General features: G+C 55.7%; 1 protein-coding gene across 1 annotated transcript in view; it reads left to right on the top strand.

Annotated features, from left to right (window-relative positions):
* Positions 1-322: 322 nt before the first annotated feature.
* PLXNA1 (plexin A1) overlaps positions 323-25,784 on the top strand; it is a 115,388-nt gene continuing 89,926 nt past the window's right edge. Inside the window, exons 1-3 of the mRNA XM_053953591.1 lie at positions 323-399; positions 14,155-15,501; positions 21,669-21,851. Of these exons, the coding sequence (XP_053809566.1) occupies positions 14,299-15,501; positions 21,669-21,851 (1,386 nt within the window). The 5' untranslated portion in view covers positions 323-399; positions 14,155-14,298. The remainder of the gene's footprint in view (positions 400-14,154; positions 15,502-21,668; positions 21,852-25,784) is intronic.

Here is a 25,784-nt window from a genome sequence, read left to right as displayed (position 1 = left end):
GCCAGGCGGGGCGGCCCCGCCCTTTCTCCCCGCCCCCTTCCCCGCCTCGGGCGCCCCCTGGAGGCGGACGCGCGGGCGCGCCCCCGCCTCCCCGGGCTCTTCGCTCGCGCCGCCGGTGCGGGGCGGGCGCGCGTGCGCGCGGCGGGGGCGCGCGCGGCGGGCGGCGTTCCGTCGGGGCCCCGCGCCCCGTCCCATTCATGCGGGGCAGCGGCGGCGGCGAGAGCGAGGCGGGCGCGGAGCCCCGGGCGGCGGCGGCGGCGGGGGGAGGCGGGCGTGGAGGAGGAGGGGACGGAGGAGAAGGCGGCAGTGGCGGCGGAGAAGGCGGCGGCGGCCCGGCGGGCGGCTTGGTGTGGAATGCAATTATGGCTGGCACGGCGGAGGCGAGCGGGGACCGGAGCCGTGAGTAACCCGGCTGCAACTTTCGGGCGCGGCGCGATGAGCCCGATCGGTCGGTTCGTTAAAAAAAACGCGGATTTGGCTTTATTGCTCCCCTAAAAAATTTGGCTTTATTGCCACCGCGGAGACGGCGCGGGGCCGGCCCGGGCAGGGCACGGCGGCCCCGTCGGGGGGCGCGGAGGGGCCGCGGCGGCCGGGCCGGGCAGGGCTGGGCCGGGCAGGGCCGGCGCCGCGCTGCTGCCGCCGGGACCAGCCCGCATTGCGCCCCGCGGCTCCGGGAGCCGCCTCCCGCGGGGGCACAAAACCGCGCCGGGACCGAGCCTCTTTCTTTATCCGCCGCACGCCCCGAGTGGGTCTCGTAGCGGTGTGTGCCGAGGACCGGGCAGGTACGGGCTGGACGGGCTTCGGGCCGCCTCCCATCTCGGAGCTGCTCGGGCCGGAGCGCTCCCGCGGGGAGCCGGTGCCAGCGGTGCCTCCCTACCCGGTGTAGCGGCGGGGCTTGGCCGCCTCCCTCCTCCCCTCCCTCCCCGCTGCACCCTCCCGCCCCGGCTCTCGGCGGCGTTCGCTGCCCCAGCCTCGCTGCCCACTCGGGTCCGGCACTGCTGGGGACGTGGACCGGGCTCAGCCCTTCCCGTGCTCGCCGCCTCGGATCACGCATCTGCCCTGCATCCCCGCTGCCATCCCCGCACCGTGCTGCCCCACATCCTCGCTGTCATCGCTGTGCCCGCACTGCCCCGTATCCCCGCTGCCATCCCCGCATTGTGCTATCCCATATCCATTCACGTATTCTCGCTGCTTTACATCCCCGCATCCCGCCGGGGCGCGGTGAGCGCCATCCGGGCTGGGCTCGTCCTGGAGCCCACAGCGCCGCCGTTCCTTCCGCGCTCCCCGTTCCCCAGCCGCCGGCGGGGAGGTGCCGCGGGCGCCCTGCGGGATGGGATGGGATAGGATGGGATGGGATGGGATAGGGTGAGATGGCTGCCGTCGCCCTCGTTGTGATCGTTACTATTGTGATCGCGCTGTAGTTTGGCAGCGCAGCGCTGGGCACCTCCGAGCGAGGCGTGGGAGGCTGCGGTACCTGTGCGCGGGGCTGCGCCGGTGCGCGCCTCCCGCCGCCGGTATGAGCGTGGAAGGTGGCGAATAAAGCCGGCTGCGCGCTCGGTGTCCCTTAGCCCCTTTCCGTTCCTGCCCAGCGAACACACACGGCAGCTCCGGCGTGCGATCGGGGAGGGATTTGCAAAATCTCTGTGGCATGCTGAAATAAATACCGGAATCCCGCAATCGCCTTCTCCTCCCTTGTCTTCCTTGGGGGAAAATTCTTCCTTCTGCCTCTGGCCGAGCGCCGGGGTAGGGGGAGCCAGGGGAGGGGGGCTGGTGTGTAAACGGGGCTTAACATGAAGGTCACTGGTTAAAGAGGAGACGGATGGGAGAGAAAAGACAGGCATTAACCTCACTTGTTAGCTCCCCCCTGGCTTCTGCTTGGGGAGGACAAAACAAAAGCAGAACCTGCTAACGGGGGGGATGAATATTCATGATGCTTCTCGTATGCTCCGGGACACGGAGGGGAGAAAAGTTGGGCAGATGAGCCGCCTCCCGAAGCTGCTTTTCCTCCAGCTTGCGAGAAAATCCTTTTTTGCTGAGCGGGAGCTGTGTCGGGGGGAATTATCAGCCTTTTGCTGGATTTCTTTTTTAAATTTTTTTATTTTTTATTTTCTTTCGTGTGCGGCTGCAAGAATTAAAAAAAGGAAAAAAAAAAAAAACAACAAGAAAGAGGAGCTGAGGCTATTGACTACATCAAAGGTTATCCATTTGAAAACACCATTTTCCTCTGAACAGCGGCTAATTGCTTCCTGAACAATCCCAGGGTCTTTTGTATATACTCAGTGGGCAAAATGAGTGACTCGATGTCTCTCTCCTAAGACACTGGTGACCGAACGGGGCGGAAAGGTGGAGAAGCCAAGGAAAAGCAGTGGGGCAGATGCCTCTGGGAGGATGCATGGATAATTTCTTAAGTGGCTGCAAGGAGGGAAGGTCTTTTTCTTCTTCCCGCTCGCAGCCGAGTGATCTGCTGGTGCCAGTGGATGCCAGTGCCGGCAGCGGTGTGGCGACACGGGGCTGTAAGGAAGGCTGGTAAGGAAGTTTGGATTCAAAATACCCGATCGTGCGTGTGATCTGGTGCTCCCCATCCGCCTGTGGCTTTGGCTGCCGGTGCCGCTCCTGCGAGAGAGACAAGCCTGGATGCGCTCGCTGCTCTCGAGGGGCTGCGGGGAGGCAGCGCCGGGGGCTGGCTGGCTCCTGCTCCGTTGGGTTCCTGGCCTTTCTGCAGCTGCTACCCTGAAGATTAAAGTTTTGGCGACGTTGCTTTTGTTAGCATGGTGGTAGCGGCGTCGGGGAGAGTTTTCCCCTCTTGGCTTATTATTTTTTTTTTTTTAATAGAAGCATCAGATTTGGAGCAGAGCGCAGGCATCTGCCTTCGTGCCCGCTCGGGCTGTGCACGGAGCTGCGGAGCAGAGCCCTTGTGCTCCGTCACACAAAGCCCTTTCCCCGAGCGAGGCAGTGCCCTGCGAGAGATAAACAAACTCCTCTGAACTCCGCTGGAGACGGGGCCGAGGGCCATGTCGGCGGCTCCCGGGGAGTGTGTTTCACCGGTGCTTTGCGCAGCCGAAATGGAAAGGGTAATAAAGCGGCGCTGCTGCGCGCTGGCAGGGCTGCCTCCCCTCCTCCATGGCGGCGGCCGCCGGGGCTGGCCCCTGCCCTGCTCCCTGCGTGCCAGTGTCACGCCGGGCCGGTTATTTCCGTGGGTTCGCTGCGTTTGACTTCTGCTGAACAAAGCGAAGGATCTGGCCCTGGGATAGGACTTAATGAAGGAAGCTCGGATGTGTTTATTCTCTAGGCTGAGTGTGGGTCAGGGCCTTTGTTGCTGGCTGCAGCATGCAGTGCCGCGGGAGCCGGACCCAGCCCTGAGCTGGCAATTTCCGAGCAGCAGAGACCGGTGCTGCCGACACCGGCTCCTGCAAACCGGGGGAGCATTACCCGTGTCGGGCTTCTGCTGAGTCCCGCTGGGCTTTGTTGTAATTGCCTTTCTGTTTAGGGTGTTCTGGTGCCTTGGTCATTTGTGTCTTTGGTGAGGAGTCAGTCATGGTTTTTGGCACCTCTGGCTCAGTGGAAGGGGAGCCTTGAAAGAGCCAGGACAGCTGAGGTGCTGCCATGTCTCTGTGCAGCGACAGAAGGGTGGGCAAGGGTGACCCCAATGCCCATAATGCCATCCTCACTGCCTGCAAGCTGGACTTTTTCATTGATCTGGACTTGTGGAATGCATGTATTGAGAACTTAGATTGCTGTTGTCTCTGATCCATTAATGTCTCCTTCAAGTTTGTGTGCTATGTGGAAAAAACTAGTGATTAGAGGGTTCCTGGCCAGGGTTTGACCAGTGAATGGCTTGGTGATGTACCATGTGTGTAGGGGAAGGCCCAAAGGCCGGGAATTATGAGTGATGTGGAGCTTGGTTCAGCATGTACCATGACTCCTTAACTTTCCTGAGTTTGGATTGGGCCCCCTTTTCCCAGCAAGGTGCTGAGTGCCATGGCTTCATGCAAAATGAGGAGAAGCAAGTGTTTGCCACCATCCACTGGTGACGTGACTGGTTTGGCTTTAGTCTGGAGACAACCAGCTTCTCTGGCTGTACCTGGGAAGTGCTCCATGAAATGCTCTGGGGAACATCCCACTACAGATATGTGGTGCTTGGTGAGAACATGTGTGCTCTGACACTGTCCCTGACCCACAGCCTCATCCATGCCCCTCTTAGTCTTCCCCAGGGTGCAGCATGGAAGCTGCGTAGCTACCCCAACATGGTCTGCCTGCTACGCTTGGAAGTCACATTTGAGCAAACATCTTGTGGAGGAGAAAAGGTGCAGACAATGAATAAGTTTCGATGGTTTCAGTGCCAGGCATGGCCATCCTGGCTCCTCTGCCCTGCACTCGGCATGTGGTGTAGCCAAGCCCACACCTTCCCATGGTTTGTCAGAGCGTGGCCAGACACAGGAAGGTGTCCTTGTTTGCCTTGCTTCCCTGAGCACCCTGCGGCTGCCTCCAGCCCTTGTTCCAGGTGGAAGCCACCATTTAAAAACCTGAATGAAAAACATTTCAAAGTTTATTTTCCCTTTAGCCAAGGCTTGGCACACCTCATCTTTGTTGCTGGTGTGCTAAGATGTTTGAGTCTGGAAAAAAACTCCACATCCAGATCATCAGACTCACGTTCCACAAACACTTTGCTCCTTTCTTCTCTGAAGTTGCCTTGCATGGTGCAAGATGGACTATTTTGGGTGATTCCTCTGTCACCATGGTGTCTCAGTGTAATGAGAGCCAAATCCACCCCTGCCCTGTGTCCAGCTGTGCTGGTCTGTGCCTGGGGCCAGAGACCCTCGTGAGTTGCCTGAAGCACAGAGGAGATTTTTTTATTGCTGGGGTCAACTCAGGGCCTGGTGTGAGCCAGGGTGCGATATCCTCTTTGCTCCTTGAGCTGAGATTGTGAGGGATTTTGCTGGAGAAAGTGCCCGAGGTGAGAACATGCCAGGGGTGCCAGAGACAGGCTGCATGGCTCTGGAGGACATGCTGTGCAGGGACCATCTCTGCCTCATCTCTCCTCCTCCCCACCGGCAGCCTGCAGGTCAGCCCTGGGGCTTGCTGCATCCTGAGCATCCCGCAATCTGCCAGCCAAATTGGCACGGGGACCCGGGAGCGCTGGTAATCCAATTTGGGCAGTTTAGCTGCACTTTGCTCTCAGTGCTGCTGGCCGGAGCCCGGGAGCTTTAATCCGGCTAATGACCCCAGCTTGAGCAACCAGGAGCATTCTCTTGATTCAGTTTTCCTTTCTGTCGGCGAGGGCGAAGGGCTGAGGCTGCTTCTGAGTCCTGTCCGTGGTATCAGGGACGGTTTCCAGGTATAGGTATGTGTAGGGACTGGAGGGTGAGGGCAGCGTGGAGGGACACTGCAATCCTTGCTTTCTCTTTGTGAGATTTCTCCTTCCCTCTTCCCGTTTTTTTTCTTCTCTCCCTCTTTTTCTGGTAAAGATAAGCCCTTCTTCCGGAGTTATTTTGCAACATAGTATTATTTTCAGGAAGGCAAAGCCAAGAAAAATAAAAGCGTCTCTCTTCCTTGGGTTGCCTACTGTTTAATGTACAAAATACAGGGGTGGTAATTGCATTAAAACATGTATAATTATACTGGAGGGAGGAAAAAAAATTCCTGCTAATTGCACATGTGTTTTGAACTGATAAATGTTGAGTGACTCTTCATGTTTTCTTGGGAGTTTGGAGGAGCAGAGATGCAGTCTGGCATGTGAGGGGTTGGGAGTGGGGATAGTTTCCCAAAATTATTGGGAAGCTTGGATGATCTGAGCACCTCTGGGGTAGTGTCAGTGTCGGGGACCCGATCCTTTGCAGATCCATCTCCCCATCCAGGCAAGTCTTGGTGTCATTGTAGGAGCCCTATGAGTTCCTTTGCTTTATGTGATTAGTTAAACAACTGTTTGTGCATCAAAATATTCAGGCCCTCTCACAGAAGTAAATTCTTGGCAAGAGAAGATGCAGATTCCTGTATTAGGGGGAGAAATTTCCTTTGTGTGTAGCCCCACATCCACGGGCTGTTCCTCCACTTTACCAGGGTGTTGGCATGAGCGGGTGCTGCTGGGGGGCAGGGGGGAGGAAGGATGGTCACACTCGTTTCGAGTGGCACAATGTGCAAACCGCATTTCCTTCTGCGAATGCCGACCCCGTCGGAGGTGCCGATAACATCGCAGGTAATTATAATGGCAATAAGTTGTTTGCTTAGTGCATGCGGCCGGGCTTTGTGTACGGGCGTTGCTTCGCTCTTCCTGTGCAGACTGTTAGTTTCAACAGGGGAAGAGGAAAACCCAAAAATATTTTAGGAGGAGTTTAAAAATAATCTTGGAGCTTGGCTGGTGGGCAGGATGTTTCGCAGGATCGTGTTCCCTGCTGGTCTGTGTCCAGCTTTGTGGCCCTCGGAAGGCTTTGCTGGATAGTGTTAAGTCCTGTATTGTCATTTTGGCCAGCCTGAGGGCTTGCTGTTGGGCTCTGGGAGCTGGAGTGCGATGGGAGTCTGCCCTGGGATTTGACTTTTGCACTGGGTAGATCTGGTTGCCCTGTGGCAGAGCAGTGTCAGAGCTGGGGCGTGAGCCCCAGCTTCCAGCTGCCACGGCCTCTGCAAAACATTTATATCTGTTCCCCAGCGTCGCATTCCCTCCACCCCCATCTACTTCTCCATGGTTTTTATTCCTACAAGTGTTGGCATGCTGGCAGGGTCCCTGCCTGCCCGCTGCTGCTTATCTCCATGTCCGGCTCCTGGATGGCTGCTTCCTTTCTGGAGTCAAGGGGGGGCTCTCCCCTCTCTGGCGGGACCAGAATCGGCCTGATGAGCCCTGCTGAAGTCAAGAACCTGTTTTTCAGGCTGATGTCATCGGGAAGAAATGGGGGAGGAGGAAGGCAGGAAAGCAGCGCCGTTTCCGAAGGAGAGCCGCTGCCGAGCCCCGTGACGCCGAGAGCAGCCCCGGCTTCCACGGCTCCCGCTGTTATTCCTTATCAGCACGGCCGAGGTGCCCGGGGGGCTGCTGGCACATGCAGGAGAGGTCCTGCTCTGCACGGCCTCATGCCTGCGTGGGAGAGAGCTGGGAGGGAGGGATGTGACGGTGCCGGGGGAGCGTGTCAACTCCCAGCACAGCAGGACCTCTTGGCCCACTGGCTGTGCCTTGTATGGCTCCCTGGCTTTCTGTGGGGGTGGTGGCACTTGCTGGAGCTGCCATCCAGCTGCCTTCATTAGCAGAAAGTGGGTTTTTGGCAGAGGTGCTTGGACAGCTCTCCCAGCACAGGCGAGCAGCCGCCTCCTCTCGGTTTTGCACTGAAGGAGCCGGTCCATGATGCTGATGCCTGTTAGAATCTCAGCTCCTCATGCATGGCGTCAGGCCATAGTAGCAAGGTGATGCCTGTGTCTAACATGGCTTGGGGCTGCAGCTGGGATCTGCAGGAAGAGGAGAAGCCTTGCTCTGCTCCCTCTCCCAGCCAGCAGCTCTTGGCTGCCCCACACTTTGAAGTGTGCTCTGCCTGGGTCGGGTGGGTGAGACCCCCTTGCTGTGGGAAATGGGGGTGGGGTGTGCTGTGTTGGCACTGCCCATAGGAAAGCAGAGCACAGGCACAGCCACTGCTGTGATATCTCCTTGTTAATATCAGATGCTCTTTGCCCATGGTGCTCTGAATGAAGCTTCTTTTGAGCTCTCAGAACAGTTTTCTGTGTGGTGGTGTTGCTGTGGGGGGACTTTTGGGGTTTTCCTCTTCCTGTCTCTGCCTGTACCATTGCCAGGTCAGGCTCTGCTCTCTGTCTGGATGTCTCACTTCTCCTGGGTCAGCTTCACCTTGGGAAAATAAAACATGGGGCTATGCTGAACTTGAAACTCCGCAGGGGAAGCAGAGCCAGAACGTGAGCCATTTCCAGCTGTGGTTCTTGGGGCAGCATAACTGAAACAGCAGAGGGGGAAGGATGGGAGGTTGATAGGGGAAGGAGAAGCAACATGGCTTGGAAAAGCTCGTTTGGAGAAGTTTTGTGGTTGTTTTAATCAGAACTAATGTGATGGCAGTTGTGCTTGGCTCGCCACAGGGCAGCACAAGTGCTGGTGTCAGCAAGGGGCCAGGCAGAAGCACGGGAATTTCAGCTTAGCTGGGATTAAACCAACCCCAGAATGATCTCCCTTTGCTGGAGTTGAGGGGATCCAGCAACCAGGAATCCTCCTGTGGCAGCACTCCATTGCAAAGAGGAAGTTCTCCAGATTCCCTCTGGGATTTGGGGGAAGTGCTTATGACAGAGAGGTGAAAATGCAGCTTGGAGAGCTGGGCTGGAAGAGGGGCATTGATTTGGGGAGGGTAAGATCATGGCTTTTGTTTGTGGCTGCCCTGGCCCAGTGAGGGATGTGGAGCAGCAGACTGGGGAGTGAAGAGTGATGCATTATTCCCCAGGGAATGAAATCAGACAAGGGAAGGATGCTGATGGCCAGAGGATCTCTCGTTGGATTTCTCTGCTGTTGAGAGACCCTGCTTGTGGGTGACCTTCTGGGTCTCTGCAGGTCCAGCTGGACCAAGGTGACCTCTGCCAGCAGGGCTGGTTTTTGGGACATTTATGTGGGGCAGTGGACTGATGGGTTGTGAGAATCGGAGTCTGGGAGTGTGTGGGCCAAAGCCAAAGGGGGAGGTGGCCTTCAGGGAATTTGGTCTGTATTTCTTTGCTTTTAAGATGGGGGCAAGATGTTATTAATTGATCCTGATTGAGGTGACAAAATTCACATCAATCTGGTGTTTGAAGCCTTGAGTTGACCTGGGTGTTGATAGTAGGAAGCCACAGTCCCATGGCTGGTGTCCTGGTGCCTTGGGTTGGGGTCTGTGGATGATGAGAGGCACAGAGGGGTTGGAGGTGTTGTGCTCTGTTTATGCTGATGAACAAACTTCCTGAAGTAGGATGGGAAGCAGCAGGCTGTGTCCCATGTGGATGATTACCCACTGGCTGTGCATTGGTCTCCATTCCAGTCATGAGTCAAACCAGGTCTGCGTACTCCTCTCGCAGCTGCAGGGAGCACAAGGGAGGGTGGGGTGCACTTTCCCCCTGGGAAGCCCAAATCCAGCATGTGGGCTGCAAACAGAAAGCCCCTCAGCAGCCCTTGCAGGGTCCCTGCATGGACTGTGCTACCCAGCTGAGTTGTGGGAATAAGGCAAAGGACAGCCACCGACTCTCACTTCTGGTGTAGCTGGATGGAGTTGGGAAACGTGTAAGGTCCCGGTCCGTGGCCGGTTTCCTGGAAGGATCTGCTGAGGCTGTCCTCATGTGCCTCCTTGCCTCGGGACGCTGTGGTTGCGGGGAGCCTGGGTTTCCATGTCGGAAATGCTTGTGAGCCCTTTTTGGAAGGGCTCTCTGCAGAGCAGCCTGCAGTCTCTTGGTGGTGAGTGCACGTAGTGGCTCCAGAGCTGTTCTGGAGTTCAAGCTGTTCTTGGCGTGACATGACTTCTTGCAGAGGACCAGAGAAGGGGAATTGCACACTTGAGAAATGTTATTTAATTTCCTCACTGCTTGTTCTTTCATGCTTCTTTTTGCTGAGGGTCAAGCTTCATGAGCCCTTGGGCAGTAGATGGCTGCTTCTCCTTGTCATGTTTCTCAGAACAAAAGAGGCTGAATTCTTTGCCCAGAAGATCCTTGCAGGGCTGGAGTGGAAGCTGGGATGGATGGCAGGATGGAGTCCTCAGCCCCTGCCTGGGAGGGATGGCAGGAGCCTGGGAAGAAACTGAAGGTGCTGAAGATATTCTTGATTGGGTGATAGTAATGGAGATTGGGGCACTGGGGCAGCTTCAGAGTCTGCTATTGATTTCATCAGGGTGTGGTTTGAGCTAGGGATAAGGTTTTTAATGATTTAACTCACTGGCTAGGGAGGGACCCCAGCCAAATAGTTTTCAATGACTGTATGCAGTTAAAGAAGGAGTTAAAGTTTAGCCCTGTTGCAGCAATTGCATATGTAGTGCAGCTTGAATTTGTACCACCACCAGGCTTTCCTCATTGCAAGGCTTTTCCTAGGCAGATGAATCTAAAAATACACCAGCTCTAGGGTGAGGCTGCCTCTCCTGTGGCCCAGAGGTTTTTTTCTCCCCTGAATAATCTCCCCTCTCTCCCCTTTGCTAATTACTGGCAGCTTGTAGCTGGTCCCTTCTTGACTGTTTCTTATTGCTGAGAGCAGCAAGTGACTTGGAGGGATTACAGGCCAAGGCCCTTTAGATGCCATTTCCCCTTTTGTGGGTCAGTTATTTGGGGGTTTTCAATCCCACACCTTCTCTCCTCCAACCTCCCTTGCTAAAGTGCAAGGCTATAAAGCTCTTGGGGTGTTTTGCTGGGAGTGAACCTGCTGGGGTCATGCTGATGGAAAAGCAGGGATGGCAGGAGGGGCTGTGAGTGCCAGATATGCACCTCTGTGCTTGTCTGCATGTTTAAACCCTGTCTGCGGGTGCTCCCATGAGGGCTGCTGCTTTGTAGGCTAGTGCTGACTCTTGGACTTGCTGCCTGGATGAGTGGAGAGGTGATCCTTGACTCTCTGTTCAGTCTTTGCCTTTTAAGGTTAGTTTTTCCATCCCAGTACTCTTGCTTTGTGCTATCAAAAGTGATTATTGCTTTCCCAAAGTGTGATCTCCCATCCCAAACACAGGTTTTTGGGCATATTGCAGGACCAGAGAGCTCTCACCCTCGAGGGATGAGTGCTGCTGCCCTATGCCACCTCTCCAGCAGCCAGGAAGGGGGACACTGGCATCTCTGGGGCATGTCCATTGCTTGTTGCTGAAGGGCTCACTGGAAGAAGCTGGGATGTGTGAGTGTTGGCCATGCTAAGGTGGGTAATCCCCATCCAAGTTTTGCAGTGGCTGCAACCATCTCAGTGTGGCCACTTTGAGGTGAAACTGTGAGCAAATGTCCTTTCCAGTGGGGTATGAAGGGGACTGGGGCGGATTTGGCTCTTGTGCTGGCTTTGTTTCTGATGGCTGGTTTCCTTCTATAAATACATGTGTGTGTATATATATATATATATATGTGTGTGTGTTTGTCTGCACATGGAAATCAAAACACAAGCCTGTGGTGCTGCCTGGTCTGCGGTGTGGCCCCTCTGTGGGGTGAGCCCTGGGGATGCTCAGTGCTGCAGATGCTCTGTGCTGCATCACTTGCTGCCCAGCAGCACAGCTGGCTGCATTTGTGGTCCTACTCTCCCAGCTGGTGTGCATGCCACTGGGCTGGGGTGAATTATTTTATTGTTGCCTGTTTCAGGGCAGGGCTCGGCTCCAGGGTATCTGCCCAGGGTTTTCCATGCCTTTGGACTGCACTGGGTGTGTTTGTGGTGCAGGTCTTGCTTCCTGGTGGTGGCAGTTGTATGGTGGCCCTGGGTGAGCCCAGGGTGAGGTGCTATTTGAATGCAGCCCCAGGGGGTTTGGGTGCCCTGTGGTTTAAAGAGTGTGCCAGTGGAGGAGCTGCCCTGCCTTTCCTGCACTGTGACCTCTCCATGGCACTTGGAGGCTGTGTGACAGCAGGGAAATGCCCTTTGGCTGCTGCTCCCACAGGCGGGGAGCAGGGGCTGTGCTGGCACCCGTGCTCCAGTGCAGGACTACCTGCACTGTGGTGGGCTTGAGCCCTGCTTTAGTTCAAAGTTCAGGAACCCATATCACTGAATCCCAAAGAAAGCAGACAAACCAACCATTTGTGCTGTTTTATTTTTATTAATTGTTGCTGATGGTTTCAAGCAGGACTGGACAAAACCACCACTGATGTCAGGTCACTAGGACGAGATGTTGCTGCTGTAGGATATTTAGGAGCAGAAATCTCTGAGGAGTTCTGCAGAGTGTCATCTCTCAGCTTGCCCCAGCTCTGCCTCACTTTGCTCTCATTCCAACTTCTGATTTGCAGCTCCCTACGTTAATTTGGGAATCTCCTTTTGGGCTTTCTAGCCCTGGTTTGTGGCAGCAGCTCGACCTCTAGTTCTCTCACCCACTTCCTGAAATAGAAGCAATGAATCATAGAAATGCACCAAGAAAGCAAGTTCCCTGTCGTGCTCTCTCATCCTGGCAGGAGATGCTCTGGTTGGCATCCCCACGCTGCACCAATCTCCCACTGTTACCTTCCCCATCTTCCCCATTCCTTCTCTCCTTGGCACATCACTGACACATGAATTTGGTGTTGGTGCTGGTCTCTTTGCCAGGCAGTCACTGTGCTGTTCCTGAGGGGCTCAGCCTCATGGGAGCAGTGTCTTGGTGACAGCTGTGCCAGTTTCTTGGGGTGGGAAACCACTCTCTGGTTTCCTTCAGGAAACCCCAATGCCTGCAGCTGCTGGGCTGTGGCTTTCTGGGCTAACCAGTAGGTTTGTACTGACAGTGCTACTCGGTCCCATGTCAATGTGGTTTGGGGCTAATAAGCTCTGATCTGGGGTGCTTGCTGTTATTCTCTTACCAACAAGCTCAGAAAAATGAAGATTCTGAGCAGTGTGAGTGTCTTCTGGGAATGCCCTTGCCCTGATAGTGTTGTCATTACCTATTCTTTGCTGGGAGGCTCCCAGTGTTGTAAAAGGTGGTAGGAATGGGTGATTAGGACCATGGGGATGATTTCCAGGGTGGTGCTTTGACTGTCTCCACACCCATGGAGCTTTGTGGCATCTGGATTTGGTCTCAGTGCTGCTCACGTGCCGTTGTCCAAATGTCCCTTGAGACTGTTGCCTTGGAGGTAGATGTGTTGGGAAGTCGAAGACAGCAGGGTGAGGAGCATTGTGGGCAGAGGCAGATCTGCAGAGAGGGTTTGGAAGCGGTGCAGAAGCTTTGCCCAACGTATCTGGGGCTCAGGGGATCTGGCAGGGCTGCAGGGGTGGCCAGGGCTGGGCTTGCCCTGAAAAAGGAGAGGGGAGTCTTGTGTATGTTGTGAGTTGGAGAAGGGGAAAAAAGTTTCTCCTTTTTAGATCTCTCCCAGTCTGGCTCTGTAGCTTGGGAGGGGAGCAGCAGAAGTGAAGGATGCTGTATGGAATGTTGGGTTGGCTGTACGGCTCAATGCTGGCTCAGTGATGATGCAGCCCCCCAAGCATGGGGGCCTAGCTGGTGGGTCCCACAGCCCTGCCAAGGACAGGATGCTGAGGCTGGGGCAGCGCTCAGCCCTGCTGATATGGCAATTGGCTGCCCTCTGACACCCTGCCTCACCAGGGCTGGGATCTGGCAGAGGTGCCAGTCACCGCGGGCCATATTTCCTACCTGCACCACTCCCTGCTGGGGATCCTCTTGGAGGTTATCCTGGGCTGAGTCAGAGATGCATGATAAGGAGAGGGTGGAGGGAGAGAGAGAGGCTCTCCTCCTCCTCCACTCCCTTCTGGAGTGGCTTATCTGCATTGGCTGGGAAACTGAGCTGGTGCCCCAGCCATGGACCTTGGTCCCACCTGGGGTGGATGGATTGTGATGGTAGGATGGGCTGGGTGTGCTGGCAGGGCAGTTTACACAACCCCAGTTTAATCGAGGGATGCTTGTGCCTGTGTGGGGAGGGTGGATGGAGAAGACACAGGGAAAGGGTGTAACGGAGGGGCTGCTGAACTCTGCAGAGAGCAGAGCTGTGCATGGGCTTCCTGTGGCCATCTCCTCCCCGCTGCCAGGTGCCAAGGTCACCCTGGTGTGGGGTATTTGGCTGGCTCCCCACTGCTTTGCTGCTCCCTGTTGGTGAGCCCCAGCTGTGGCACAGCAGCAGGCAGAGCATTCCATCCCCCCTGCCTGTGCCCCTTTGTCTCTCTGGAGCCTCTCAAACCAACTGTCTCATGTCTGGACCTGTGTTTTCTAGTGCATAGAAATGCCAGAAGGACAGGCTTGTCCTTGCCATGCCTGCGTGCTCCCTCCAAACCCTCCTGCCCATGACCTTCCTGGCAGGCAGGTGGCAGGAAAGTGGGCAACATGCCAGGGCTCTTGGCTCTCTCAACTCCTTTAAAAGGTGCTTTTGAGATCCTCCTCTGTGTAGGGGCTTGGGCTGTGCTTGCTGCTAACTGGGATTTTGCATCCATTCCCAGCACCACCGTGGAGTGGGACTGGGGCAGCAGATCAGGGTCTCCTCTGCCTGCTAGAAAAATGTGAAGCAGTGGAGTCTTCTGGGTGGGGTGGAACATGCTTGAGACTGCAGGAAAGCCTCCTAACCCCACTTTTCTTGTCTTTCTCCCTCTAGGGTTGACTGGACTGGCCACGCCCACGATGCCCTGAATGCTGAGCGCAGAGAAGGCAGAGGAGAGTGTTTCCCATTAGCTCCTCCTCCCTCCCCCATCCCTTTAGTTTGGGTTTGTTTCTATTTATTTTGTGGCTGGGTTTGGGCATGGCCTTGGCTGGATGTGAGGCTGCTGCAATGTGGCTCCTTTGGCTCAAGCACCACTTGTCCATCCACATTTGGACCTTGCTGCTCTTGGGGAGCACCTGGCTACCGCTGGCGGAAGGCAGCCCCAAATCTCCCTTTAGGACTTTCCCGGTTACAGACTGGAGCTTGACACACTTGGTGGTCCATAACAAAACTGGGGAGGTCTACGTTGGGGCTGTCAATCGGATCTACAAGCTCTCCAATAACCTCACACTCCTGCGGACCCACGTGACGGGGCCCGTGGAGGACAATGAGAAGTGTTACCCTCCGCCCAGTGTCCAATCCTGCCCACACGGGCTGGTTACGACCAACAACGTGAACAAACTGCTGCTGGTGGACTACTCGGGGAATCGGCTGATTGCCTGCGGCAGTGCCTCCCAGGGGATTTGCCAGTTCCTGCGGCTGGACGACCTCTTCAAGTTGGGTGAGCCCCACCACCGCAAGGAGCACTACCTCTCCAGTGTCAACGAGTCGGGCACCATGTCCGGTGTCATCATCGAGGTGCTGAATGGGCAGAACAAGCTCTTCATTGGGACGCCCATTGATGGGAAGTCAGAGTATTTCCCCACTCTCTCCAGCCGCAAGCTGATGGCCAACGAGGAGAACGCGGAGATGTTTGGCTTTGTCTACCAGGATGAGTTTGTCTCCTCGCAACTCAAAATCCCCTCGGATACACTCTCCAAGTTCCCCACCTTTGACATCTACTACATCTACAGCTTCAGCAGCGAGCAGTTTGTTTACTACCTGACCCTGCAGCTGGACACCCAGCTGACCTCTCCCGACTCCACTGGGGAGCAGTTTTTCACCTCCAAGATCGTCCGCCTCTGTGTGGATGACCCCAAGTTCTACTCCTATGTGGAATTCCCCATTGGCTGCGTGCAGGATGGCATCGAGTACCGGCTGATCCAGGACGCCTACCTGACCAAGCCTGGCAAGGCTTTGGCCAAGTACCTGGGCATCTCAGAGCAGGAGGATATCCTCTTCACCATCTTCTCCCAGGGCCAGAAAAATAGGGTTAAGCCTCCCAAGGAGTCTGTGCTCTGCCTCTTCACGTTGAAGAAGATCAAGGATAAGATCAAGGAGCGTATCCAGTCATGCTACAGAGGGGAAGGGAAACTCTCACTGCCCTGGCTCTTGAATAAGGAGCTGGGCTGCATCAACTCGGTAAGTTCCCACCTGTCTTTCCTCAAGCCAGACTGTTTCTGGTTTCTGGTGGCAGTCTCTAGCTGGACCTTTCCCAGTGATTTGACTGAGCTGTGTTTTCCCTGTGGATATGGGCAGTGAGTTGGGGCTGGGAGGGTGGTATGCTCAGGCCTCAGGGCATCTGCTGCAGCTCTGTTGTGGAGTCCCTTGCAGATGGGATGTGTGGGTTTGTGGGTGTTGTGTCACATGGGACTTGACAGTGGCCAAGCAGAAGGTGCTGGAAGCAGCAGGATGTGCAAGACAGGGAGCACAGACCTGATGGAGGGAGGTGGTGAGGCTGGTGGTCCCAGCAGAAGTTGGCCAGATGTTCAGCATGGAGGGACCACATCCTCTCCATGGGGTGCTAGGAAGGCACGAGGCACTGTCAGTGAGGTGGCTGTTGGGAGTGACCAGTGCAAACTGTCATCCAGAGGTGCAGGAGGTGAGTGCTGCCCTCCTGGAACAGTGATTCCCAACTGATGGAGCACTCCCTCTGTCCCCTGAGAGGTGTTTTCCCGCAGCACGTTCTCACCTGGGTGTGTCTGCTTCCTGCTGGTGCCTCAGCTGCTCAGTGTGGGACTTCTGAGTCCTGGTGGGCAGGGGACCTCCCAGCTTGGCTCTTGGGGTTTGTTTTCTCATTGAACTGATACTGTTACTGCATTCTCTTCTGGGCAATGTTACAAACCTCTAGTAGTTGCTGGAGGCTACAGCTCCAGGTGATGGAGAGGTCATAGGCTGGATAGTCCCCAAGTAGGGTCAGATATGGGGCTGGGGCAGGCTTGGGCTGCTGGTGTGTGTTTGGGAGGGTCTGGTGGAGGTCCTGACACACCTGCTGTCACCCACATCCCCCAAGTCCAGCTTGTTGGTGTTCAGTACCCATCAGCAAGCTCCCAGCCCTGCTCAAGCAGGGCTTTGGGTGCAGGCAGGTAGGCGGGGGTGTCCCTGTGGAGCAGCCCTGCCCTCTCTCCCACCGTCCTCACCGCCGCTCTGAAGGAGACAGCTAACAGCTGCCTGACAAAGTAAAGGGTTTGCTGTCAAGAGCGCTGGGCTCGCAAATCAGATTTTGGCTTTGAACTAATTCAATTTTGCTGGAAAACGATGAAATCGTTACACGGCTGCCTGTTGGGCCGCGCAGCTGCTGGCTCCGGCGGTGGAGCTGCTCACTGCTGCCTCCTGCACTCCCGGCTCGCCTCTCCCAGTGCCCCACCAGCGCCACCTCCCCTGGGGTTGGGGAGGCTGCTCTGCCCCCCTGCACTCCAGGGATGGTTTTAAACTCTGATGGTCCTAGGGTTGCTGCCTGGTGACCAGCCCCTGGGACTAAGTGGATCTCAAGGTGCTCTCTGGATCCTGCAGATATGGCTCTTGTGGGGTGGAAGGATGTGTGCCGTGATGGGGAGGCTCCTGCTTATATATGGGTTGGGCTGGGGAGTGACTCCCTCCTCCAGAGGAACCAGGTGGTGTTTTCTGTTCCAGTCCTTCTCCAGCTGCCAGGCAGAGTGGGGCAGGACATGACTGGATCATAAATCAAGCCCTCAGCTCCTTGCTGTGTTGAGCACAGGCCAAACCACACCACTGGTTCCCTCTTTCTGGCAGGAATTTCTGTGACCCTAATAAAATAAAGCCACCTCTGGGGTGGGTCATGGCAGTCACAGTGGATCACCATCTCTTGGTGGTGAGGACTGGCCAGAAAATAAAGACATATTGTCTTTTTAATTTATAAGGAGGCAAAATGTAATTGCTCAAGTCAGTAGTTGCCTGGGATTCCATATGGATACACCATCCATATGGAAGGGTGCAAGGAGCTCTCTTGCTCTGCTCCTTCATGGCAGTAAGGGGCTGAGGCAGGCCCATGCTGGAGGAGGTTTTGTCAGCACTGTACTCCCAGACCTCAAGCAGTGCAGGGCCAATGGGTACTCATCCCCAGAGCTCAGAGTAGCTCTGATTCTCCAGAGCTGGTGCTGGAGCTGGGAGGAGAGGCTCCCAGGTTTGGCAGGTGGCTCAGGAGATGTTAGTGATTCCTCTCCAGTGCTGGTGAGTGAAGTGAATTCCTACTTCCCATTTCTCTCTCCCTCCTTCTGGGATCCAGTGCTCTGGAAGTGGGAAGGGGAAGGGAACTGGCTCTGTAGGGGGACTCCTCTGGTGCACTAGTGCACTCAGACCTGAGCATGGACTTCCAAACGCAGCAGAGGCACCTTGTGGAAGCACCCGGGCCATTTCCCTGTGCCAGCCCTTCTGCCTAAATTGCCCCTGACCCTCTCCAGAGGCTTTACTGCTCCCAGTGTTTCACTGAGAGGGATTTGGTGATGTGTAGCCAGGCTCTTTTCTTCCCCTGTGCAGTGCAGGGCTGGGAGATCTTTGTGCCTGGGGCCAGATGTGCTCAGCACATCTGTCCAGTGCTCCTGTCTCCAAACTGGGGGGAACAACGACTGGTGTAGCAGGGTTGGGAAAGGGCAGTGGGCTGGAGCTAGAGTGCAGATCTTGCAGCAGGGAGTTATTTAGAGTTCCTGGAGCCCTTGACTCCTGGGCTGGCTGTGTGGGCAGAGCCAGTGCCTGGAGCCAGCGGGATGTGGCATCAGCTTTCCCTGGGCTACCCCAGGGAGAAAATGAGTTTTGACTCCTCAGTAAGGCTTGCTGCCCAGCTTGCTGGCACAGGACAGTGGCTGGTGACAAACCGGCTGAAAGTGGGCCAGGATAAGCCAAATCCTTTCCGGGGCAGCCAGAGAAATGCAGGTGGTAACAAACTGTACCACTCTCAGATTATTCCTCAGTGATTAATGCACAAAAAGCCTGGCACCCCAGCCTGGCACTTAGTACCAGCCTCCTCTAACCTCCTCCCTGGCTCTTTGCATCCCTCCACATCCTCCATCACAGCCCCTGGAACTGCACAGGGGGAATGGGGTGAGCCTATAATGGTGTTAACTGGCGAATTACTGGCTAATTAATAATGCTGAGTGATGCGAGCCTTGTCGTGCTGTCTGCTCCCTCATTGCTTTCGTAAGTGGGCTTGAAGAGAGGCAATGAGACAAGGCATATCAGGAGACACCCGCTCCTGCTCGCTTGGTGCTGTGGGCCTGCTTTCCCCCTCCTTCAGGTTCCTTTCCCCAGGAAATCTGGATTTCCTGACCCTGTTTTGGGGAGGAAAAAATAGTGCTGGGAGAGAGAAGACTGCTGTGCTGTGCAGATAGCTGCCCTGGGGTGTCTGAGCCAGGGGCAGCTGAGAAGGGTGACAAAGAAAAGCATAGAAATAAAAACAAAGGATAAAAATAATTTAAAAAAACCAACCAAACCCCCAAAAGAAACACCACAACCCCCCTTGAAATAGGCTGAAAGCTGTGGTCCCTGCAAAAACCCGTGCAAATGTGAGAGTGGGCAGATCCCGACACCTCCTGCCGATCCCAGTGTCTCTTGCAGATCCCAGTGTCTCTTGCAGATCCCAGCATCCGCAGGCTCAAACGCTGCAAGGTCACTGGTCCTCACGTGCCGTGGTGCGTGCCGGTCCCTGCCAGCACCGGCTGGGGGGCAGCTGTCCCCCTCTGTCCATCCTTCCCTCCGTCCCTCTGCCTTGCCTCTCCCTGCAGCCTGCATCTGCCAGGGATGTCGGTGGGTTCCATAACCCCGGCACTGCCGCCCTTGGCCCGACCTCTGTGCCGCCTGCGCTTCCTAACGAGGCAGTTTGCTGTTAATGAGCTAATTGTCGGCGTAATTATTTATCGAGGTGGTGTCGGCATGGCGGCGGCGGGAGTTCCTCGGTCCCAGAGCGCAGCTGTATTTGTCATTTCCCAGAGAGTATGTTGAGACAAAGCAGAGAGCAGTAAACACCATAAACATCTCTCCTCTTGCATATTCAGCAGCCGTGGGGTTGGGGAAGCTGCAGATTGAGCTCAGAGAGAGCAGAACCTGCGCCCAGGGGTGCCAGGGCTTGAATACCTTTGTGGCATTGCCCTGAACCCTTCTGCTACTGCAGATGGCTGGGTGGAAGGTGCTGGGGTTTATTTGGGCTGTGGGGGAGAGAATCTTTTCCCCAGCAAAGCACCTGAGAAATCCCAGGTATTTGGATGGGAGCTGTGTATCAGCTGGAGCATTGCTTGCATCTCACTCTGTGATTAGGAAGATAATTTTCTAGGATCTGCTGTTTTAAAATTCCTAGTCTTGTAATGCAGAGGAGGATGCTTAGTATGTGTATTAGCCAATGGATAGAAGAGGGCAAGGCTGGCATTCAGAGGATGAGTGGAGAGGTTGTGATTTCCCTTCCCTCTTTTTCTTGTGGTTGCAGAGATGTGCATTGCCCCATGTTCCTGTTTTGGGGATCCCCGTGTCTGTCATGACTGGCTGTAAAAGTTCCCCTAGTTCAGGGAAGGATGAGCAACAGTCAGGTGGGGAAGGGAGTTGATCTTTGTACATTAACTCAACGCCCAAAACCAGAAGTCAGAGTAACTGAGGGGTCAGCCCAGCATCCCCAGAGTGCCTGATGGGCTCAGTGTGACTGGTCCTTCCCTTTTGGAAGGCTGGCACAGCACTGAGTTCCTGCTGCAGCAGGGATTGCGACCACTGGCTCTGGAGCTGGAATGATGGCATGGTGAGGAGGGGGAGCAGCCTTGCCATGGCTGTGGGAGGCCGATGCATTGTGGCTGCAAGGGTGTTGTGCTGGGGCACAGAAAAGTGCTGTGTTTTCTCCCCTCCACACGGGTGACTGTTGGTGGGAGCCGGTCTGGGCTGATCCTTGCTTCCCAGGCAGCGATGAGTGGGAATTGCAGAGCTCTGTACTGCCCTTGCGTACGTGGAGCTTGGGAGCTCGGCATTTTCCCATATGCTCTGTACACATGCGGTATGGATTTAAAACCCCTTGGGGACTGGCATGCATTTGGAGCCTGCTGCTTGCCAAAAAACCTCTCTCCCCTTTAAATTCAAAATTATATAAGGAACCTTGTGAAGCGGAAGAATCCCGTGACCGGAGCAGGCTGTCTCCCTGTCAGCCATGCCTGCCTTGCCACTTTACCCTCCTGCATCCAGGCTCGCTGCCACCCTTGGGGATTTGGCAAAGCCCTTCACTGCCTGGGACAGAATGGGGATTTTGCTTGTGCTGTCCGACCACGTGAAGCTGTTGCCTTGTCTGGGAACACTGGGAGGCCCATGTGCCCCCCACACCAGACAGCTGTGGCCAGGGTCTGTTCTGCTCAGCAGGTCAGGTTGAGGGTGCTCGAGGTAGGGGTGAATGGTGTGGATCTGGTCCTGGTCCCACTCCCCTGCCTGCATCTCAGCTTTCACAGAGGGCATCTGTTTGCCTTTGCCTGCCTGTCCTTGATGGAGGTCCCTGCTGTCACGGCCGTGAGAGTGGACAGAGGCCAGTGCAGCCCTGCTTCTGCCTTTCCCCAGGCAGACGGAAAGTTTGCAAAAGCTTCTCCCAGATCTGTGGGCTCGAGCTGAACTGAGGAGGCAGCTGGCTGAGTCAGGCGCCTTGTCTGGGGCAAGGCAGCGTGGAAAAAATGTGGGGATTTCCCGAAGACGTTCCTGCGGGAGGAGGAACAGGGCTGGCAGGTGGGTAGTGTGTTTGCTGGAGGCTTTGCTATGTGAAGTGAGGCTCTTCCAGGAGCCCTGACTTGTTTGCCTTGGCATGGCCTTGTCTGGGAAGTGTTTTGTCTTTGTGGGAAGGCTGGGGTGCAGGATTCAGCCCCTCCTGCCTCACTGCCAAGCTGGGTTTTTTTTTGAAGCTAGTGCTGGGATGAGGAGGAGAGGAATTTGTGTGTGCTGGGGAGCTTGTGCTGGCATCCCACGTGTCTGAGATGTCATTGGCAGGGATGGAGCAGGGAGCAGGGATGCTCCACTGGCTCCTGCTGTGTTTGTCAGTGCTGCTCTTTAGGATGCAGAGGACAGAGAGCCTTGGTCTTGGTCTGCAAAGCCTGTTCAAATGTAGAGAGGGCCTGCATGCATTGCAACTGTCCCAAGTGCCTTATATCAGTGTGTAGGGAATGTTAGGGAAATGACAACTCATGCCTTGCCTTGGCTGGCGAGGTGGGATGGCTGCAGCAGGAGGCTGCCAAAGGTGCTGTAGCTGTGGGGTGAAGGTAAGATATGGCTGGCTGCCATCTCTGAGGTCCAATGTGTTGAGGCATTGGCAAAAAGCTCATCTCTCCTCTGCTTTCTTCCAACAGCCGCTGCAGATCGACGACAATTTCTGTGGTCAGGATTTTAACCAGCCACTGGGCGGGACTGTCACCATCGAGGGGACCCCGCTGTTTGTGGACAAGGAGGACGGGATGACCTCAGTGGCTGCCTATGACTACAGAGGACAAACCGTCGTCTTTGCAGGCACACGGAGCGGGAAGATCAAAAAGGTAGGAACGCCCTCAGTGATGCTGATGGGGAGGGATGACCCCTTGCCTCACTGGCCCTTTGCAGGGCTGGGCTGGGCCTCCATAATAGAGTGACTTGATATATTTAGGGTAACGTGCAAAGAGCCCATGAGGGGAAATCTCTTTCTTCTCTCTGCCAACTGAATTTACAAAACCTCTGCCCTTTTGGAAGGGTTATTACATTAGGAAGGTGAGTTCTTACTGATGGCTGTTCAGAACCCATCCCGCCATGTCTCAGGGGTAGGTGGGCTTGCCCTGGAGCTGCCACAAGGCAGGCTCTGTCCATCTGGATCCTCTGTCCATCTGGCCTTGTCACTGACCTGGGCAGGGTGGGCAGAGGTGGGTGCTGGTGGCTCCAGCCCGGCAAGGAGGAGCCTTCACTTCCTGTACCCTGCCTCGGCACAAAAGGCTGCTTGTCGGTGGCAATTAGCAAATAGCTCCATGCGTGCCTTTCTCTGCCTGCATCTCCACAGGGCACGGATTTCCTGTTATCATAACATCATGCCTATAATTACAGCTGTACATGCCCTGTATAAACATAGCTTCCATTAACACATCCTCAGCCAGGGAGAGGCCACGTGAAGGTCCTGGTAGGGTCCCTGCTATGGACCAGAGCTTGGCTGGGGGGTTTGGCCCATCTCTCTGTGACTTATAAGGTGCTTCAGCACTCTGTTTTGGGCACAGCATTCTGCATTTTTGTTACATCTCCTGATCTGTGCAGGCCAGGGTGCCCTGCAGGAGGCAGGGTGGTTTTCCTGGCAGGAATCTGGAGCAGGATGCCATTGTGTAGTCCCCATATGTTCTTCTTGCTCTGCCCCTGTTCCCCCATGACCCCTGACAGATCTGCCTGTGCCCCTGACTATTAGCAGCGTTTCTGGGGCATGGGCAACACACCATGGGGTGGGGGGCATGATGGACGGGTCCTCTTTAGCCCCACACCTTCTACTTGTCTTTCTGCAGTCCTTGGAGGGTGCACAGCCGCAGCAGGACTGTCGGGATGGAGGCAGCTCATCCTCCCTTCCCGATCAATAGGGATCCAGAGGGACTGGTGTCATATTGCAGCCGGCTTCTCCTGCCGCTGGGCTCCAGATGGGAGCTTTTAGATGGTGATGGGAAGGGAGGAGCACGTGGGAGGAGGGTTCAAAAAGCCACAGTGACAGTGTTACACCTCTGGTTCCTCAGTTACCTAGAGGGGCTGATGGTTGGTTTTTAGATGGCAAATTGGATTTTTTCTTCTAACTTTTTTCAGTTTTTCCCTGGTCTTTGCACCTTCAGAGCCATTTGGAAGGGGTTAACTAGTGTGGGTGCCTGGTTGGTGTGTGGGCTGCATGCTGCAGCCGTGACTGCAGCCAGAACTCGATGCCCAAGTGTGGTTTGAGCATCCTCCCTCTCTGCAGGGCTTTCTCAAGCTTTGTTTTTTCCTAGTTCTGAACTTGGTGCTCCAAAGAGCTGGTGGGGCTCTCTGGCTCTGCAGGGCATGAGGACATGGAGCTGATGAGACTCAAGAGATGGGTCTCAGTCCTGTCTCAGTGCTGGGATGCTATGTAGATTTTATAGGCTTATCCTGCCTGGAGCCCCTAGATCCCCTGGTGTTGCAGAGCTCTCTAACGGGAGCACTTTGCAGGCTCCAAGTCCTGCACCACGAGGTCCTCTCCTTGTCCCTGCAGTGACCTTGAGGTGGGCAGCCCAGCCCTCCTGCGGCAGGGGCTGCCTGGCTGCCCGGCAAAGCGCTGCCTCAGCAGCTACCTGATCCTGCTGCCTGGCTGCCAGGGCCGGAGGCAGGGGAGGGCGAGGAGGGGCTGCTGACCTGTCTTTGAGTGGAACCAATGTGTCGCCGGCCAGCGGATGCGATACCTGGCAGGGGTTCAGCAGAGTGTAGCCAAGGTGGCTCCTCCAGGCAGAGAGGATGTGCGTGGGAGGGTGCAACCTTCAGCAGTGGTTGCAATCCCTCTGCTTTTAAACTGTTGGTGTTTCCCACCGTGCCCTTGGCAAACACCCACACTAGGCTTGGTGCAGCCGGCCGTCTCCCCAGCCCTTTCCAGAAGCCCTGGTATCTCCTCTGGGAGAGGAAGGGCTGCACTGACAGCTGGGTGCCTCCCTCCCCACCCCCAGGAGCCCTGTAATGGATGCTGCTCTGCTGAGGGGCACCGATCTCGCCATCTGGGCCGGGGTAAGGTCAGGCCAGAGTCACTGCCGCGTCTGGCTTTTCCTTGGATGGCAGCTCCCATGCCCAGCATTTGTCCAGACTGTTGCATGCAGACAGAGCCTCCCTTTGTCCCCCCCAAAAAGCCACGCGAGCCTGTGGGTGCTCTGCAGCCTCTCCCCAGCCCTGCCACCAACAGTTGCTGGCAGGAGGGCAGGGTGCTGGGCAGCACCTGCTGCCACCACAGCTGCAGAGAGACCCTGACTTTGAGGGGGTGGAAGGATCTTGCAGGCAATATCAGATTTGCAAAACTGTCTGTGGGACAGGGGCTGTGGGCTGGGATGTGGAGGCACCGGGGGATGGAGATCACAACCCCTGGGATGCTGAGCGGGTTGCAGCAGCAGAACCCGTGACAGCCCAATCTCAGCTTGTCCTGCAACACTACCAGACAGGCGGTTATCTTTGGCTGATCCCAAGTTATGTGGAGAGGCCAGTCTTGGAAAGCCCTCGGTCCCACGTGCTCGCTGTTCTCCGTGCCAGCAGTCATGGGACTGGGGCACTCGGGGAATTCCAGCCATGCCCAGGTGAACAATACAGGGATGGGTTCCAGCACTGCTGGAGCTGGCACTGACCCATTTCCTCTGTGCTCCTGAGCTGGCATGGCAGGGACCTGGCCTTGCACCCTATAGTCTGAGGGTGCTGTGGATGGGGAAGTGACATGGGGACGTGAGCTATGAGCAAGCTGCAGCAGGAATGTCAGGGGATGTTTTTGGAAGGGAAATGAAGCTTGTGTCCTAATGCTTGGGTTTTTCCTGGAAACCACCTGTCCTCAATTGGCAATGTTTTTATTGGGCAGTTATAATTTTCCCAGGTTGTATTTTCTTTTTTTCAGGTGGATAGGAAGCTGTGTGTATGATTGCAATGGGAGGGCTCAGTCATGTGCTGGAAAGGCACATTTGACACTGCACCCATGTCAGCTCTTGAGCTGTGTATACCAAAGTCTTGATTTTGGGTGTGCTTGAAGTGTTGTATGGAGAGAGGGAAGAAGGGTGATACTGAATAGGGTGTGCTGAAGATGGTGCAACCCCCTCCCAGTAGCTGCACCGTGCTGGGCTGGCGGCTGGAAGCTGGAGCAGTGGGACGTTCTGGGAGGTGCAGTACAGACCCGGCTGCCCTCCTTCACTGCCATCTGCTCCTCGTTATGCAAACACAGCATGGCCTTGGGGCTCTGCTGAGCTCAGTGTAGCCCTCGTGGGTTGACCCAGTTTTGGGTGCTGTCTGGTTATTTTTGGGGGGATGAGCTGAGTTCCTCTCCCAAAGCAGCTGGTGGCTCCCTGCCCACAGCTGTCCCTGGCTGCTGCAGAACAGGGAGGCTGTGAGCTGTCCCTCCCTGCCACAGCCCTACAGGAGATACCCAGCACCAGTGGGGATCCAGGCACTGGAGATCCCTAAGGCAGGTGTGGTTACAGGACAGTGCAGCCAGCGCATCCCAGCCAGGATAGCATCGGACTACGCATCCCTTGCAGCCAGCTGAGCTCTCATTTTTTGAGGATTATCTGTCTTCCCCATCACCACTGCAGTCCCTGTAGCTCCCTGTTCTGTCCTGGAACTGGCTGGCCTTGGGCATGAATGCATCGTGTCTCTGTTGGGAATCTGCTCCCCGCCTGGGGCTTGTGCTTGCCACGGCTTGTTTATCCTCTCCCACAGAAAGCACAGCTGAACTGGGCCTATGTCTGGCTGCTTTGATTTCACTGCTTTGATAATAATAATAC

This window comes from Vidua chalybeata, chromosome 12 (assembly GCF_026979565.1).
Source record: "Vidua chalybeata isolate OUT-0048 chromosome 12, bVidCha1 merged haplotype, whole genome shotgun sequence".
Taxonomy (NCBI): Eukaryota; Metazoa; Chordata; class Aves; order Passeriformes; family Viduidae; genus Vidua; species Vidua chalybeata.
Note: the sequence above shows the minus strand (reverse complement) of the source record. Positions and strands in the feature narration are given on the sequence as shown.